Raw genomic sequence first — 19539 nt, 5'->3', positions numbered from 1 at the left:
GAAGGAGTCTCTAGTGTCACAGCTTTGTAACAGTCAGTAAGCTTTCAACATTTTTGGGGACATGTAGGGTTGAACTAACTAAAACTATGATGTGTCATTCTTTCACTCGAAAAAAATAAATAAAATGCACCCACCTACAGTTTGCTATGGTATAATAGGAATAACACACTTCAGGACATGCTGTTATAGGAGTGTAATCAACTTCGAAGTGGTACTGGCTCACAGTTTCACATCACCCAATCACTGATTATTTTCCTGTAATAACATACCCTGCTGTGTTTTATTCCTTGCTTAACACAATCGAGGGAGGTTCGGTACAGCATGGAAACAGTTACAGCTGCAGGGCATGTAGGACGAGCTATTGAGACGCTCGCTAGCTAATGACTCTAACAGCTCCTTCTGTTTCCAAATCTGACGTAGCTCACTACACAGCAAACAATAATGAATTGTATTATGAAAATCTGGGAAGTGGGCTACAATCTGGCACAGTGTTCTCCGAAAAATGAGTTCCTCCTGACAGCATCAGAAGTACATAGAATTTGCACAGTGAACTTGGACTCCATATTGTTTTATCAGTATAAATGTGGTGGCTTTGATTCCTCTCTCGCTCACTCGGTTGGACAATCAGCACAGTAAAGACTCTTTCCTCTCTCACTCTGTATGCATGACTCTCACTCGGTTCCACCCTGAGACTACACAATTTATGTGACTAATCTTACTTCAACATAGCACACAACCAACTAAAGCAAACAGAATAAGACCTAGATATTTAACACGCATTGTACAAAGAAACACGAGCTCAAGATATAAAACAACAGGCCAACAAACACAAAGTAGCAGCAGGATGCTGCTTAATCTCAATTGGCCGGTTTAAAACCTGTTTAACCCTGACTTCCAGCTCCGGACAATTTTATTATGCACTGAACAATGATTTGAATGAAACTCTTATCCATTCATCTATAAAAATAAGACTCTGTACACTAAAAAAAAAATATGCAGTGACATTTACTCATGGTACCAATTATTACATTTAACTAAAAATATTTGAAGTAGGGTTGACATGTGACCAAGATTATTCTCATTAAAAAAATTAAGAATATTTAACTAGCAGTTTTCTTTTTATATATATATATATATATATATATATATATATATATATATATATATATATATATATATATATATATATATATATAAGTAAATATTACTTATAAAAACCAAGATTAACCTCTACCAAAGTGATGGAAAGGCCAAAGTGTGGAGAAAGAAAGGATCTGCTCATGATACAAAACATACAAGCTCATCTGTGAAACATGGTGGAGGTAGTGTGATGGCTTGGGCTTGCATGACGGCTTCTGGAACAGGCTCACCAATCTTTTATTGATGATGTAACCCATGATGGTAGCAGCAGAACGAATTCAGAAGTTTACAGGAACGTTCTGTCTGACAATTTACAGAGAAAAGCATCCAAAGGAACAAGAAACAAGTGCTCATGATATAAAGCAAGAAGTGAATAAACTCAAGGTAACAGCAGGATGCTGCTTAAGCTCAACATGCCAGTTTCAAACCCGTTTAACAATGACTACCGGCTACGGACGATAATATTATGCATTAAACAATGATTTGAATGAAGCCGTTATCCATTCACCTATACACTCAAAAAGTGCTGGGTTGTTTTTGTAAACATGTTGTTGTGTTGACTGTGCTGTCAAAATTCTGGGTTGTTTGTGGTACTGTAAACACTTGGGTTGCTCATGCTGGGTCAAATCGGTTGTAAGGGGCAGGGTTGGGAGGGTTTATTTAAAAATGTATTCCGATACAATTACAAATTACTTCATAAAAATGTAATCAGTAACTTAATCCAAGTATCACCCTATGAAAGTCATTTAATATGATTATTTTTGGATTACTTCAAGGTCACATATGTAAATAAAGTCAGGAGAAAAGCAATACGATCTAAGATACTTTTATTTAGCGCTTATTTTAAAAAATGTGTAAAATGTAAATAAAAACAGAATGCAATGATTTGCAAATCTCATAAACCCATATGTTATTCACAACAGAACATAGAAAACATATAAAATGTTTAAACTGAGGAAATGTACCATTTTAAGAAAAAAAATAAGGTAATTTTGAATTGGATGGCCGTAACACGTCTCAAATAAGTTGGGACGGGGGCAACAAAAGGCTGGAAAGTGTTACTGAGTGTTTCTGAACTTTTTCGGAAGTGCGGTTGTATTTACATAACGTAAATGTAATCTGATTACTTTGTTTTTTGACGTAACTGTAACGGATTAGAGTTACCAGTTTTTTGTATCCTGATTACGTAACGCCGTAACATGTATTCCGCTACTCCCTAAGCCTGGTAAGGGGTTCATTCACAGCTAAACAGCCGGTTGGGTTATTTTGACCCAGCTACTGGTTTATTCATTTTTCATTCTTTGTAGAACTTTCTGGATTCTTCACTTGCCTTCAGACTTTCACACAACTCGCAGCGGGTAAGATTTTATGGTAAGTTAATATTTACCTAAATTTTTTAATAAGTTGAGGTAACAAGTTCATTTCACTGTTAAAAATACAGTCTGTGATATTGGTCATGTTGGAGGTTAATGTTTTTTATTCTGTGAAACATTAAACAGCTAATTGGCTACCAAGTTAATAATAAAATGACAACAAAATGCCTCGACAATCGCTATATCGTTAAATGAAAACCAGCTATATCTGCAGTCTTTTTGAAATATGCAGTTTAAATTATGTCTCCTGGCTTAATTAATCTGGCTTTAGCTAATTTTTAGCTTATAGGGTTGCCATTTTATTCCATATATTATGGAATCATCATATATTTAAAAGGGGGAAAAAAAACATGTTCCGTATTAAATCAGTACACAGACATATTTCCCATATTTTAGCGTTTCACACGCAAAATCACACCAGTGTAAGTCTGTTTGCATATTCCACGAACATACTTATCAGAAGAAGCGATGGGGATAAGTTCAATGACAGTTTGTGTATGTCTTCTGTAATGATTTTGTCAAAACATTCAACTTTTGAGAGCTTGATAATTGTTCAAGTTAATGCCCAATGACGTGCAATGTTTACTGCCTAAATAACAACTAATCCAATTAAGGAGAAATACATCATTTTCATGTTAAGCAAATCCACACCCTTTAGCTAGCTGCATTAACTAGCTAGCTAGAAACGCTATGCCCCCTTACTTTAATAACGTTACACCACGAGATTACTGCATACTGGTATGCAACCTTATTTGTTACCTAAAAATGTAATGTTGTCTTAGCTACCAATATGTAAAGTATTACTAATGATAATATGAATAGTCTAAAAAAAAAAAAAAAACTACTTTAGAAATAACTTTTAAATTCAGTTTGCAAATACTGAATTAAAATACAAATTTTATTTGCATTTGGTCCTATTTGGTAATGTTTAAACAGTGTTTGCAATCAATTGTGTCGGTGATTTTATTTTTGCATTTTGAGACGTCCACAAAATAAGCTCGATAACTTAAATGTCAGTAAAATTGCAACATCGAGTGAGTGTTGTGTAATTAACAGGTGCGGACCAACTTGGTGGAATTTTTGCAAAATGTAGAGACCAGTCACACATTCCTGCACATTTTGTGCCTTAGGGACAGTGACATACCAGTGACCTTCACCATTGTTTCAGACCACTGAAACAGACTCTTTGCTAGAGGCTGTTGATGTTTGTTTCAAGGCTTCCTTTGTGTTTGATGTTAATTACACCAAGCAGTGTCTTCCCACCTGGGAAGCATGCGGCCTATCTTATTGATGGACATGAGTCCTCATCTGTTAGGTTTTTGAGGACAACAGTATTTTTTTTTAGCCCACATTTACCATGTTTTTAAATGATTTTTGGGAACATGTTGAAGGACCATCTGTTGCAGGTCTCCTTGTTGTTCTTCCGGCTGAAGATTTTAATGTTGAACGATTTTAAGTTCTTAATGACTCTGAATGTTGGGACTGATCGTCATGTGGCATGAATGGATGTTTAGTGTTCAGACTCTACAGTGCCCAAATGTTTTGCTCAGTTCTGTATGTTTTAAAGAAGTTGTTCTATAAAAACTGTGTTTTTATCTATGGAGGGGGCGGGGTGTTAGTGGAGGAAGTGGGTGTTGGATGTCAAGTGTGTGCTCAGGCATTTACATCCATTCATAAATTGTTTTGGAAAATAAAAGTGAAACTCATTCAAATCACATTTACAGTAGCCTCTTTTTGTATTATCGTATTACAGAACAACAATAACTATAATACTACATTCCTTTTTTATTGTTATTATTATTATTATTAATTCTTCATGAATAACCTGCAATATTAGCAATATCTCCTCCCGTCTAACGGACAGCATTTCACGACAAGTCTCAACCTCCAATATTAGCAAATGTTTTTCTGCTCTCCTCCCCGTTTCACAGCATTACACAACAAGTCTCAACCTGGTTCTGTGGGTGTGACGACTGACTTCATGGGACCAACAATGTGGTCTTGAGACATACTGTATCTGAGACACTGAGACAACTGGATAATCCCTTGATTTAGTGGTATTCTGTGGTATTCATTTAGTGGTGTTCTGCTGGTCTTAGTACATTTTACACACACACACACACACACACACACACACACACAGCAAATGAATTACATGCCTAGACTGTGAAAAAATAATCCAATATATTTTACAATGAATTACTACCGAATAACATTACATGAAATTACCATAAAACTGTACTGTTATTTTACAGTATCAATTGAGCCACACTCGTAATTCTGACTGTAATAATATTTACAGTAATATCTCGTAATGAATCATATTTGACAGAATCAGTGCAGTTTTTAAAAAATGCATGTAAAATCCAGTTAACAAATGAGAAAATATTATTATTACTTCCCTGTTAACTCGTTTTTACCAGAGAGTGAATAATGGAATTCGCGCTTGTTTTGGGTGTGCCTGTGTTCAGCATTTAATTTATTTGTGATGCCACTCTCCATAGTACTGGTCAATGCGCATATGAAAGTTGACACTCAGGGCTTTAAGAATCTGCAGTTTCATAAGTATTTCTTCTTCTTCTTCTTTTTTTTTTTACCTAGCCTACTAAGCTTAAATGTTATCATTTTATTGTGGCAGTTGTATATGGTGTTTTACTATGAAAAAAGCTTTAGTAGTGCTGTCTGTTTCATCTCTGTATCAATGTGATTGTGGAGAGGTGTGAATAATTTGCCCAACAGGTGCTCACACCCCTCGCCTGCTCACCAGCAGCTAAACACAGAGCAATGTTACTCTACACACAGAAACCCAACAGTGTCCTGATTAATCTTATAACAGACTTGCAGCGAATAAAATAATTCGCTTGTTTATACTGATTGAAAATATCCGATAAGTCGATTTCTAGTCGAATGCCAATGTACCGTGAGAAAGGATGCATCAGTCCGAATCGACTAATCGTTACACCCCTATAATAATGCTTCAAAATCTGAATTAAAAATCAAAATGGCCCTGGACATGTGTATAAAAGGCCTCTAAATTATAGTACCTTTTAAAAAATGATATGTTATTAGATTCCCTGTCTAATAGCAATACATTAGCAATTAATTTAGCAATGGAATTTTTATTAAAAACATAAACTAGCTAGAAAAAAAAATGTGGCCCGGTACAGACGTTTACATTTGTGCAGAGGAGCAGAGGACTTACTTGTCTTTTCCAAGAGTCTCAAAGTCTTTTACAATCACATCAATGAAGGAGGAGGAATCAAGAGGGGAACCCTTTAAATCAAATTCGAGTGTCTGGGGAAAAAAAGAGCACATCCTGAGTTCAGTCTGTACTGTGCTATTTACATAGAAAGAACTGTTTCGGATTTTGTGCTACAGGGAAATCTCACTGAAATACCAAATGAAGGTTTAAATACTTAATAAACTATTATAAACTATTGATGGTTGGAGCTGAGAGCCCAAGCATTTTTTTAAGTGTGCATCATTGCAGTCCTACCTCTTTCCAGACAGGATTAATTTCATTGTTGATGGACCGAGTTTTCTTTGTTTCACCTAAAAAGAAAAGAACAATAAAGTTGAGTTAACTGTAAATACCTAAATATGTGTAAGTGTATGCAATGTGTACGCAGGTCTTTTGTATTTAAGTACAGTTGCAATCAAAATGATTCGACCCCCATTGTAAATCAGGTTTATTGTCAAAATGTACAGACTTTCAGCTGTTTGCGATGAACAAATCAAACAAAAGCGGTTGAAATAGTTCAACACAACGAACGCTTCAAGCGGTTTCCCCAAATTCAACTGAAAATGCAACTTATAATGATTTCTCCAGTCTCAAATTTATTCAACCAATTCATGGCAAGCATCTTTAGTACTTAGTAGAGCACCATTTTCCTGTTATGACCTGCTGCAAACGAGATGCAGAGCTTCTGGCAGCGTTCCTGAGGAATCTTATCCCGTCCCTCATGAGCAATGGCCTCCAGTTCAGTAATATTCTTGCATGCTGCAGCCGCCTTCTTCAAATCCCACCGGAGATTTTCTATGGATTTGAAGTCGGGTGACTGTGATGGCCCGGTAGAATATTCTAGGACTTCCTCTGCAACCAAGCCTTGGTGGAATTTGAGGTATGCTTTGGATCATTGGGCTGTTGGAAGGTCCAATGACACCCAAGCTTCAGCTTCCTCACAGACGGCATGAAGTTTTCTCCTGGATTTCCTGATACTTCAATGAATCCATCTCGCCTTCCACACGCTGCAGGTTTCCAGTGCCAGAGAATGCAAGGCAGCCCCAGAGCATCACCGAGCCACCACCATGCTCGACTGTGGACAGAGTGTTCTTTCTTCATTCTTCTTTCTCCAAACATACCGCTGATCCATCATGCCGAAAAGTTCCAGTTTTGTTTCATCGTTCCACAAAACAGAATCCCAAAACTTCTGTCTTACTTATATGATTTTGAGCCGACTTTTCTTGTGCTTTTGGTCAGTAGTGGTGAACGTCTTGGAGTTCTGGCATGGAAACCTTCTGCGTTTAGTACGCACCTTACCGTGCTCACTGAAACCTCAGTGCCTGTTGCTACAAAGTCTTGCTGCAGGTCTTTTGTAGTCACCTGAGGGTTTTTCACAACCTGCCTTCTCAGAAATCTGGTTGCAGGCGTTGATAGCTTCCTTTTTCTGCCCCGTCCAGGTATTTCATACATTTTCTACCCCTAGCCAGTTCAGGTTTTATTATTATACATTATTATTGTGTTCCAGCTCAAGCACACCTGGTGCAACTAATGAAGCCCTTGATTAGTTGTATCATTTGTGCTTGAGAAAACACCTGTTTTGCATATTTCTAAGGGATTCTATTCAGGGGGTTGAATCATTTTGAACCTGGAGAAATCATTATAAGTTGCATATTCAGTTGAATTTGCATTTTCAGTTGAATTTGTTCTTTTGAACTATTTCAATCACTTTTGTTTGATTTGTTCATTTTAAACAGCTGAAAGTCTGTACATTTTGACAATAAACCTGATTTGCAGTGGGGGTCGAATCATTTTGATTGCAACTGTATGTATTTATTAATGCAAGTGCAAAATGTGTAAGAAGCTCAGATTTTGGGTTAAACCTTCAGCACACAAGCACAAAGTGAACAACAACAACAAAAAGTTTTAGAATAGAGAAAGAATTTGTTATTCGATGTCTACATACAGCTTTGATGTGGAAAACGTTCCAAAACAGGACCATGCCATTATGCTCATGACAGAAATAATAATTATATGACCAGAACATCCTGAATCACTGTTTTGACCCGCACACTCCTTAACAAAACAAAACACAACTATCCTTGACAGACCTGTTTCCTCAACCCACACCAGCCAAGAAAGACCAGTCTCAGCAAAGACGAGAAAATCAATCAATCAATAAATCAACCATCCATCCATCCATCTTCTATACCGCTTATCCTTTTCAGGGTCATGGGGAAACCTGGAGCCTACCCCAGGGAGCATGGGGCACAAGGCAGAGTACACCCTGGACAGGGTGCCAATCCATCGCAGGGCCAATAAATCAACATCAATAAAAACTTAATTCAATACTAACCTTTACTTTATTTCTGCATGTGTTCTTTAAACAATTAAAGACATCATTCAATACTAAAGTGTTCTTTAAGCATTTAGCATTTAAATTTAGCCTAGCTGTTTATTAAACACCTAATTGTTAATCCAACTCTATGAGCTATAATTTAGTCCTGTAAATGTTCTTTAAGCAGACAAAAAGTTCATTTTACCCTGTAGATGAACTTTGGGAGTTTTTTTTTTTTTTAAATACTAAAAGTAACCTTCGCCCTGTAGGTGTTCATTTTTAACTGTAAGAGTTATGAACACTGAGAGTTAACTGAACACTTGTATGATATTCTGCAGCAGACCAGGGAAACTGTACAGTTCTTCCAGTTTCCCAAAAGTATCAAACACATCTTCAAATCCTTTTATCTTTATCTTCAAACATCCTGCAAATATGATTAATTATTGGAGTCTGGATTAAATGTCCGAGATTTAGTCATGTGAAAAGCATAGACTCTGGTCTTTCAGAGTGTCTCTTTCAGTAGTTACCTTTAAACACCACAGATGTGATGGGGTCCGGACTGCCGAGCTTCTTTTTAGGAAGACCCGAAGCAGACTCAACCACAACACGCAGCATAACTGATGCACGTCAAAAAAAATCCCAACACAATCCCAAAAAAAAAGCTGTTAACGTTTTTTTTTAAATCCTGCCATCATGTCTGAGTGTTTTTGCTGTAGTCCTCAGTTTTGTTTCCTCACTGAAGTTAAAGCAAAGGATCTGTAGGGCTGGACACTGGGAGGAGGGTGTGGATTTACACACATTCAACATGATACCTACCTGCTCTAATAATGAACCAGATCAGGGAATGCGGAGAGCACGTAGTTTATTTTCTGTATATGAGCTGAGCGTGTAGAAGAATAAGTTTAAAGCAGCAGTAGGTGAAGAAAATATCCATGAGCATCACATTTATAAAGGAGGTGTAGTTAGTGAACGGAGACGCGGCTCTCTGTCGCCCTCTAGTGGTGAACATTATGTACATTCTCTATCTCTCACACAGTGTACACAACGGCAATACAGACAGCTTTATTGAACACTATCTTTTACAGTAAAAGGTCGTTTTCAAAAATAAGTTTATATATATATATATATATATATATATATATATATATATATATATATATATATATATATATATATAAATACGTTTTTGTCCTTCAGAGTAAGGGAAAGTAAGATACAAGAACCATCAGTAAAATGATTAAGGCTATTTTACACCACTCCGAGCTGTTATTTAAATAACACAAAGATTTTTTTATATATATATATAAACTTGTGTTTTCAATTGTTTGATATCCATGAAAGCAGAGTATTTTTGTGAATTTTTTTTAGCAAAAGATCAAAAGGTTAAACAATAGACAATTTTTCACAGCCTTCTTTGCTCATATTTACCATGGGTGCCAATATTAGTGGAGAGCACTGTATATAAGAAGTACTCAATAGCATGGAGAATGTAAATGAGAATTTTTTCATTTTAAATATTTAGATTTGTGTGAATAATAAACCCTCAACTTGGGCAAGTCTTTATGATTTTATACACTGCCTGTTCTTAAATATTAATGGGGGGGGGGGGGGGGGGGGGGGCATCAACCAGGAAGTACTAATGTTACATAGTTGTGCAACAATTATTGCCACCATTTTAGTCAATACTTTGGGTGCTTCTCAAGACTGAAACTGATGCTTCCTCGTTTTCTCCGTCCACCAGCCCGTGACCCGGAAATCGATCGAAGTCAACCATCTTGTAGGACATCTTAATTCTCCCGATGCTTCTCATTCCTTATTTGTGCATCTTAGCTCCACCCCCACAGGATGCGAGGGAAGGATGCAAGGATGAGATGTAAAGGAGGAGGGGAAGTGATACGTACGTCAAGTTTTTTGACAAGCAACACTTCCGCATAGGATACAGCTGTGTATCCTCGCTCCTCTGGAAGCTTCCTCACTTCTCGTTCCTCACCTCCTCGTGGTACAGTTAGAGAATTGAGATGTCCTTTAAGATGGTTGACGTCAATCGATTTCTGGGTAACGGGCTGGAGGACGGAGGAGCGAGGAAACGAGGAAGCATTGATTTGAGTATTGAGAAGCACCCTCTAATTGCAACGTGAGGAAATTTCTAGCAGAGACAGTCAGGTTTTCATTTAATATGTTGATATTTGATAGAGTCCATGATGCCATGTATCTTAACAAAATGTACAGGTCCTCTGGCAGAAAAACAGCCTCAAAACATTAAAGAGCCACCACCATATTTAACTGTGGCCATCAGGTACTTTTCCATATGGCTACCTCTCTGTTTGTGCCAAAACCACATCTGGTGTTTATTGCACAAAGTTCTATTTTGGTTTCATCTGACCATAGAACCCGACCCCATTTGAAGATCCAGTAGTGTCTGCAAACTGAAGATGCTTGAGATTGTTTTTGGAGAAGAGTAGAGGCTTTTTTCTTGAACCCTTCCAAACAACTTGTGGTGATGTAGGTGACGTCAGATTGTAGTTTTGGAGACTTTCTGACCCCAAGACACAACTGACTTCTGCAGTTCTCCAGCTGTGATCCTTGGAGATTTTTTGGCCACTCGAACCGTCCTCTTCACAGTGCGTTGAGACGATATAGACACACGTCCAATGGGCATTTTCAATGCTTGTGCTATTTTCTTATAACCACTTCTCATTTTGTGAAGCTCAACAACCTTTTGCCGCACATCACAGCTACATTCCTTGGTCTTACCCATTGTTATGAATGACTAAGGGAATTTGGCCTGTGTGTTCCTAGTCACCCAGGTGTACTAAAAATGTAAAATATCAGTGGGAAAATACTTGAAAATATCTTTTTCTCAAATTAATTCATAGGGGTTCCAATAATTGTTGCACACCTATATTTAACAGATTTTTTGATAAACCTGTATTGTGTTTGCAATTGTTTGATATCCATGAAAGCAGAGTGTTTTTGGGATTTTTTTTTTTTTGAACAAAAGATCAAAAGGTTAAACAACAAATTTTTTCACAGGCACCTTTGCTCATATTTACCAAGGGCGCCAATATTAATAGAGGGCACTGTATGTCTAATGCATAAATATACTAAATGGTCAAACGTATTTGGACACCTGACCATCACACCCACATGTGTTCCTTCCACAAAGTTGGAAGTACACAATGATATAGGACATCTTTGAATGCTGTAGCATCACTGGAACCAAACCTGTTCCAGCATGACAACGCTCCTGTGCACAAAATAAAATCCACGAAGACATAGTGTGCCAAGGTTGCAATGAAAGAACTCAAGAGTCCTAACCTCAACCCCACTGCACCTTCAGGATGAACTGGAACACTGACCCAGGCGTCCTCACCCGAGCTTGTGGATGAATGCGCACAAATCCCCACAGCCACGATCCAAAATCTAGTGGAAAGTCTTCCCAGAAGAGTGGAGGATATTATACCAGAAAAGGGGGAATAAAGCTGGATTGGGATGTTCAACGTGCACATGTGGGTGTGATAGTCAGGTGTCCACAAACCTTTGGTCATAAACTGTACAGTATATTGCATCATTTGCACACTTTTTTACAGTATGCCATATTATTCACTGCATCTTTGCACCCAATGTGTTGTTCAGTAATGGTATTGTGCTGTATTTATTTCAGTCTGATTTTTATTGTGCCTTATTTCAGCCCTAGGTATTACTCAGTTTTTGCATCAGCTAATGAATTCGTGTGTTTTTTACGCTGTAAACCTATTATGCATCACAGGTCCGGTCTCACTTTGGTGATCCATATTATTTGCACATTACTGTTATACTTAATGCAATTTTACTGAAACAATCTGTACTAACTTTGATAATTGTTCCGACAAAAAGCCTAGGGTCAAAAACAAGAATTCTAGCAATTATTCTCTGGGGTATTAGCAAGTGTGCAAACGTTGCAATCAGATGATCCATAAGCGTAGGATTACTTTAATGTTTCTGAACTTTACCACAATAACACTTGATGACAAAACAAACCCCACAAACACTACTCATTTTGGTAGATTTTAAAGAATTGTTTATATTACATTACAACACAACGCTGCTACATGTCCAGTGGATGAATAAAGACGCATCAAATGACTCAGCCACGGCCGAGCTGTTATTTAAATGTACAGGAAAACTCTTCTGAATAGACTTTTAGGTATAGGGTGTTCATTTTAAACACAACTGTAAGGAGCAGAACACGCCCATTAAGCCCCTTATTGCTGTTTGATGTGGACTTTATGAAGGTCCTTGTGTTGGAGAGTGCTACGTGGCAGTCTTCTGACCCCTCTCGATCGCCATTCGCTCCAGACGCTCAGTGTAGAACCCGTTAAAGTCAAGCCTGGCAAAAAAACAAAAAGCACTCCACTATTGCAAGAGAGAGAGTTTACATAGCCTACATTATGTTTGCTAGAACTGTATATGAGTAGCGGCCTGGGAAAACCTTCACATGGTCCAGTTAACATTCTTTACTACATATCCTTCTTACAACTACAGGCTTTCCTGAACTATGTTTCTCTTTTGAATGCATCTCAACCACAACTTTTATAAAATAAAAAAATAAAAAAAATAAAATAAAAAAAGCCTGAATTTCCATCGTTCCACATTCCATGAGTTTTCCCAGGCCACTGTGATTATACTTTATCCCCGAGTATTAAGGGCTCACTCACCTGTAGATGATGTTGATCATGCTGTGCTCACAGTCATTGGTGCTGTAAATGCTCAGCTTGTCCAACAGGTCCAACAACAGTGTGCTGAAGTTACTGTCAAACTTGCTGATGGTGCCTTCAAAGCCCGAGTCTGACTGCAGCGAATCCACGTGCTCAGCTAAAAACTGCACGTAGACAGAAACAAACATTTAGTATTAAAACAGTGCTGTTTAGGTAAACAAACCAAATATATATTGTATTTAAGCTAATCTAGTGACGACATACTGCACACAGCATTAAAACACCATTACCTTGGAGGCCAGTCTTTTCTTCTCAGCCTCCTCAGTGCGTTCGCTCTGTGTTGGAGGACCCTCCATGGTGCCATGTTCCAGACTTAATCGGTTTATCTCACTGTCCATCCTTATGCTCTGGGTGAATCGCTAGAACAGAACGAGTGCTCTTAAGCCTGGGGTCAGACATCACAAGGGATGAAACCTGCACTTGGCGGTCTCTTACCGCATACCAAATTGCATAACCTTAAGATCGATTCAAACGTGACTATTACCGAGGGAGCTCGCTTTTCAGTGAAATACAAATACAGAAATTTGTAAAAGCGACTTACACTGATTCGTACTCGAATAAAAACCTGTTTCTCGTCGGTAAACACTTAAATGGTAACTCTTTACATTAAGGTTCCTTTAAATAACATGATTTAGCACATTAAATGTGGAGAAACCATGAACTTTAGCATTGATACACAGTAGCGTTAACAAAGTAGCTAACAGTTTATAAAGTAATAAATGGTTTTTGAAGAATAAACCAAATTAGCCAAATAATCAACCTCTGAAGAAACCAATGTTCACACTACCAGTGAGATGTTTCTGGTTGTTAAGTGGCAAAATTCAGAAGTGAAGCTGAGGTTCTTTAAGTTATCAACATTTAAGAACGTGCTGTAATTTATGTGGAATTATTTTCAGTCATGGATTTAAATTTTTTGTCAATTTACTTGTACAGTGCCCTCCACTAAATTTGTATTTATTGTTTAACCGTTTGATCTTTTAAAATAAATAAATAAATCACAAAAATACTCTGCTGTCATGGATATCAAAACAATTGCAAACACAACACAGGTTTATTTAAAAAAAAATCTCTCTTAAATATAGGTGTGCAACAATTATTGGCACTCCATGAATTCATATGAGAAATATATATTTGAAGTATATTCCCATTGATATTTTAAATTTTTTAGTACACCTGGGTGAGTAGGAACAGGATATTGTTCAACCATGACTTCCTGTTTCACAGGGGTATAAATATGAGTTAGCAGACAGGCCAAATTCCCTTAGTTATTCATAACAATGAGTAAGACCGAGGAATATAGCTGTGATGTGCGGCAAAAGGTTGTTGAGCTTCACAACATGTGAAGTGTCTATAAGAAAATAGCACAAGCATTGAACATACCCATTTCCACCATCAGGGCAATAATTAAGAAGTTCCAGTCAACTGGAAATGTTATGAATCAACCTGGAATTGGACGTGTGTCTATATCGTCCCAATGCACTGTGAAGAGGACGGTTCGAGTGGATAAAAAATCTCCAAGGATCACAGCTGGAGAACTGCAGAAGTTAGTTGCGCCTTGGGGTCAGAAAGTCTCCAAAACTACAATCCGAAGTCACCTACATCACAAGCTGTTTGGAAGGGTTTCAAAAAAGCCTCTACTCTCATCCAAAAACAAACTCAAGTGTCTTCAGCTTGCCAGACATTACTGGAACTAAAAATGGGATCGGGTTCTATGGTCAGATGATCAGGTCATGGTCAGATTAATGTTTTGGGGATGTTTTTTGCCAGAGGACCTGTACATTTTGTTACAAAATCAAGGTCCTGCCATGGCCATCCCAGTCCCCTGAGCTGAAACCCATAGAAAACCTGTGGGGTGAACTGAAGAGGAAAGTCCACCAGCGTGGACCTCAAAATGTGAAGGATCTGGAGAGATTCTGAATGGAGGAATCGTCTCAGATCCTTTGCCATGTATTCTCCAACCTCATCAGACATTACAGGAGAAGACTCAGATAAACCTGTGTTTTGTTTGCAATTGTTTGATATCCATGAGAGAAGAGTATTTTTGTGAATTTTTTAAACAAAAGATCAACAACAAAGACAATTTTTCACAGCCTTCTTTGCTCATATTTACCAAGGGTGCCAATATTAGTGGAGGGCACTGTGTGTAGTTAACTTATTTTGTCACTTTAAAATGACATCTGATTTATTAAATTTTATGGTTAGTTGACCTTAATGTAAACGCTTGTAAAATGACAAGTCTCAAGGTAAATCTCCAGTTTAACAGGTGTTTAGTCGATTAAGAACACTACCATAGATTAGTATACTTAAAAGGGACAGCTACACAAAACACAAAAGATAAGTCATTCAACTCGAAGATGAAAAAAAGAAAGAGAAACTTAACATCGCATGTAACGGCTTAACAATCCTGACTAATTCATCCTGAAACGGTCACTATGAATTCTGGGATACACACTTGCATGCAGTTGGTGTACATGACGCACACGGACATGAGCTTGGAAAAAATCCTCAGCAGTTCAGGGTTGGTCAGCATGCAGTCTTTCAGACAGTTATCCAAGAAACTTGTGTGATGGCAAAGAACGTCGTCAATATTGGACGCCTGCAAAGACAAAGGAATGAAGATGAATCCCTTTAGTCTCTAGGTTACGTTCCAGAACGATGGTGGAGAACAAATAAAGTCCGCAGACGTTCACGGTGTTCCTCTAAATAAAGAAACTGAATGAAATGAATTCTACTCACCGATTTCAGGTTGTTCTCCATGATGTGCCATGTGGGCTCCATGACTTCGAACATCATGTAGTACTGGATGTTCTGGACAAAGTTTAGCATGCGCTGCCTGAGAGCAAACGCACCAGCAAACCTAGAGATAGAAGAGAGAAACAGACATTCAGATGACACATGCAAAGTTTAATACGCTTTTATGCATTTAGTGTACTTTTCTATGCTTGAACAACCAGAGTCAACGGGTTTTAACCTCACCATTTAGCGGAGTGTAAGGAGTACTGCTTGGCCGACTTGTTGCTGATCCAAACATTGCAGAGCAGCCTCTCAACATGCTTGCAATAAAACATATGTCTGAAGAGCATCTGATACCTTGTCAGCGCTTTCCTGCAAGAACAAATACAGTGTTGACATCCTCCCTGCTACAAATCATACCAAATACCACAAGACTGCACATCACACGCCGTACGTATAGCTGTTTACCGGTTGATTATAAGCGACAGCGGCCATTTGACAATGTAGTCGAAAGAGAAAGCCTCGAGGCCACTGAGGGACACCTCGGTGGGGTCGGCGTTGATGATAGCTTTTTCCTGCTTGGTCTCTATGGCCAAGACACGCAGAAGCTGTGTAATGACATCATGGGGCATCAGGTCAACCTGGAAAACAACCGGAACAACATGAACGTTGTAACCTCTCATTACTTTGTACAGGTACAAAAATGGCCCATTAACCTGACAGTTTGTGAATTTCACACACCGTTTCCATGGTGTATAAAAGCCCTGCCGTCATGCGGATGCCTAATAGTTAATGCTATTGTCAGGAATATTAAATTACTTAAATTGGGTTTAGGCAGAGCTTTAGGCAGTGATAAATAACCTTAAATAATAGACCTTTAGATCATCTTTGAAGGGGTCTGTGTTGGCCGTGCTTGTTCTCAGAGCCAGCTCCAGCAGTGCTTCTAAGCGAGAAGGGATAATGTCATCAACAGGCTTCTTCAGCTCCTCTTCAGTGAGGTCCATGAAGTGCACAAAGAAGTCTCCCTTGTCCATCAAAAAGTAGTGCTTGATGGACCTAACACACACAGGATTGTTGATTTCATAAATTTGCACAGCATCATAACAGCACGGCAGGGCTACATGCTCATATCGACACGATTTTTAGCTTGGTCAATTAATTAAACTACCAACTTTAATACTATTGCGTTTACAATTAGAAAATTCACAAAAATGTAAGGAATAAATCATGATCAGGCATTCCTTTAGATAAGGAAATATTCAAAAACACATAAAATGTGTAAGCACCCTGGAGTTGATTATTTTCCTATAACAGACAGCCTGGAGTGTTTTACTTCTCTAATACCAAAGCAATTTGGAAATGATTCAATAAATAAAAGCATTTCTGTGTCGTTTTGTCAAGATATGTTCGGCGCATGTGCACAGTATAACCGTCTGCTGTTTGGATTAAAGCGAAACAGAATTACAACATGCGAAGCTCATCTGCATGCAGGACGTTTACCTCAGCCGTGACACCAGCTCCTTCTCCTCCAAGAGAAAGTCCAGGAGAACCTTACTGGCATAGTTGTAGGCTTTTTCAATTTGTTCCACATACGCTCTCTCTTTTAAAGTGTACAGAACCTCCTTCGCATCCGGACAGGTCACGTCTCGCCCACACTCCCTCACGACGTTCAGGTACTTCCCTGAGAAAACGGAAATGACAACAAGACAAGATATAAAATGAGCAGATCAACAACATCTATAGCTTGTGTAATTTAACACAACACTGATGCTAATCTCACCTGTGCTAAGAATTTTATCTGCCATTTTTTGAAGGAAAGACGGGATTTTGTGCTGCACAATGGTGTATCTCTGATCCCAATATTTGTCGTTATAGTCCTCCTGGATCTTTTCTTTCTGAAGCTCGTGTTCCTCAACCATGAACTCGCTTTCAAAAAAAATATATCTGGTTTAGTACTCATTCAAATATTGCTTCAACTGCCTATGATATACTTCCCATATAGGAAGTGAAAAGTAATAAACCTAAAGTGATCAGAATGAAGCAGAAAGAGTTCAGCAGCAAGATCAGCAATACTGGGTTGACTGCTGTTTTTAATTTCTGTACCCGTATGGATCTTTGATGATTCCCCGGTAGATCCATTTCTCCAACATCTCAAAGTACGGGACACTGGCTGCTTTGGTGAGATAGAGGCACAGCTCTTGGGCTTGGCTGTCCCCAGTGTAGTTAAAGGTGCGGTCATGAAGTAGACTTAACGTTGAGCCACCCATGCAGGCTCCTTTGTCCACTGAAGTGGCTGCACACAAAAAAATAAAACACAGGACAAGAGAAATAGCTCTCAGCTGACTCTCTGGATATATCGCACACATCGATATATATACACACAAGCGTCAATAGTCTAACACAAGCATGTCTTATAGTGTGGTTATCATGCTTCAGAGATAATCTAAGCATTCAGCCACACCACTACTAAATGTTTACTACTAAATAATAATAATAATAATAATAATAATCATCATCATTTTTATACAATATTCAGCATGCACAGTATTGAAATAACAGACACTTCAAAATATTGCTACCTCCTCTGCATTTCATTTGAGAGGAACCTTTATGAGCACGCAGTATTTCTGCGCAACGGCATTTGTGCTGCTGAGAAAATCCACAGAATGAAAATAACCGCACGTTAAGTGGAGCAGTAGATGTGTTTTCAGACACGACAACCCTATAATTATTTTCACCGGACAGTACTTCTATTAAAGTTTAAAAATAAGACTGCCATTTTGACGAGCTGCAAAAGACATTAGCCAATATTATTAGAATCAGGCTCAGATTTGAGAAAAAAATAAAACAAGCCTTCAGTAAAATACTGAAAGCCTTACACACTACAATGCAACCACATCTTTACCGATGGAGGCCAGAACCTCGATGGTGCGCATGGTGGGCTGGATGTAGAACCAGAGCTTCTGTAGGGACAGCATGCCCTGCCTGTGAAGATGCTCTAGCTGTGTCACCAGGATGAGATACTCCTTCATCAGTGTCCTCATGGCAGCAGTGAGCGCGTGGTTCACCTGACCATACTCAAAGGAACACTTCTCCTCTGTGAAGCTGCAGGGCCATCCAAAGCATCGAATCAGACACGATTCAAATTAAGAGAGTTTAAATAACAAACCTGAATAGTATGAACCTGCATCTACTTTCAAGACCTCAAACCAAAATACTGACATTGTAACCCAAACTGCTTCATGGATCAGCTTGATAATTTCACTAACCGTGTGACAGTGGAGTAACAGGACGCCACAGGTAATATCCGGTTCACAAGCTCCTTAATGGACATGTCCAGAGAAGGGTCTACTATAAAAGCGCGACTCTGTCTGCCGAGCACGGGCTGTGCTGTGATGTCTCTCCCATCCACACCAATCAGTACATACAGCAGGTCCTCAACCAGAGCTTGCTCCTGCACGGTCAGCGGCATTGTACCTGGAAACACAAACATAGACAGCACATTCCCCATGTAACTCGTGCACAGCCGAATTAATAATAGAACACCGTAAGTAAAAACAATGCAATGATACCTCTGCACTCAAGGCTCTGAGAGTCAGTGGCTGGAAGGTTGTACGTTTAAAACATAGGAATGTCAGAGAGCAAGACCTTTGTTCTATACCGTGTTTATTCTAGACACTGTATTCGCCCACGTCTACATAAATGAATAGTAAAATAACTACAATGTAAATACGCAGACTATTCCAAGAAGAGAGAATCTTTTATTGCTGATTTTATGCCCACAGTCAAAACAGTTGCTTGACTCTCCCCTGAAAGCAAACCCATGAGGCAGGCATACATGGTTTCAACGCAGGGGGGCTGTCAGTTTAAATGTTTTCATTGCATTTGTAATTCTCCAGTTAACAGAATGCTTTAAATTTGGCAAACCGCCCTTTTAATACAACATCTGATTTATTTTCTTTGTATACACCAATCAGC

At 38.5% G+C, this 19539-nt stretch overlaps 2 protein-coding genes across 6 annotated transcripts in view; both read right to left on the bottom strand.

Moving 5' to 3' along the window:
- Positions 1-8854, bottom strand: part of myof (myoferlin) — a 39665-nt gene extending 30811 nt beyond the window's left edge. For both annotated transcript variants that reach the window (XM_017483944.3, XM_017483945.3), the window contains exons 1-3: positions 8599-8854; positions 6010-6065; positions 5716-5807 (exon numbers count right to left, since the gene is read on the bottom strand). In XM_017483944.3, the coding sequence (XP_017339433.1) occupies positions 5716-5807; positions 6010-6065; positions 8599-8686 (236 nt within the window). In that variant the 5' untranslated portion in view covers positions 8687-8854. The remainder of the gene's footprint in view (positions 1-5715; positions 5808-6009; positions 6066-8598) is intronic.
- Positions 8855-12105: 3251 nt separating this feature from the next.
- The window catches only part of tubgcp2 (tubulin, gamma complex associated protein 2), a 25636-nt gene continuing 18202 nt past the window's right edge, over positions 12106-19539 (bottom strand). For all 4 annotated transcript variants that reach the window (XM_017483544.3, XM_017483542.3, XM_017483541.3 and 1 more), the window contains exons 6-18: positions 18831-19038; positions 18467-18666; positions 17665-17854; positions 17342-17487; positions 17062-17242; positions 16437-16617; positions 16030-16202; positions 15805-15933; positions 15565-15685; positions 15281-15424; positions 13059-13187; positions 12769-12932; positions 12106-12440 (exon numbers count right to left, since the gene is read on the bottom strand). In XM_017483544.3, coding sequence (XP_017339033.1) covers positions 12365-12440; positions 12769-12932; positions 13059-13187; positions 15281-15424; positions 15565-15685; positions 15805-15933; positions 16030-16202; positions 16437-16617; positions 17062-17242; positions 17342-17487; positions 17665-17854; positions 18467-18666; positions 18831-19038 — 2042 coding nt within the window. In that variant the 3' untranslated portion in view covers positions 12106-12364. The remainder of the gene's footprint in view (positions 12441-12768; positions 12933-13058; positions 13188-15280; positions 15425-15564; positions 15686-15804; positions 15934-16029; positions 16203-16436; positions 16618-17061; positions 17243-17341; positions 17488-17664; positions 17855-18466; positions 18667-18830; positions 19039-19539) is intronic.

Source organism: Ictalurus punctatus, chromosome 13, assembly GCF_001660625.3.
Source record: "Ictalurus punctatus breed USDA103 chromosome 13, Coco_2.0, whole genome shotgun sequence".
In the NCBI taxonomy this organism is placed as follows: Eukaryota; Metazoa; Chordata; class Actinopteri; order Siluriformes; family Ictaluridae; genus Ictalurus; species Ictalurus punctatus.
This window is presented reverse-complemented; position numbering and strand designations above follow the sequence as displayed.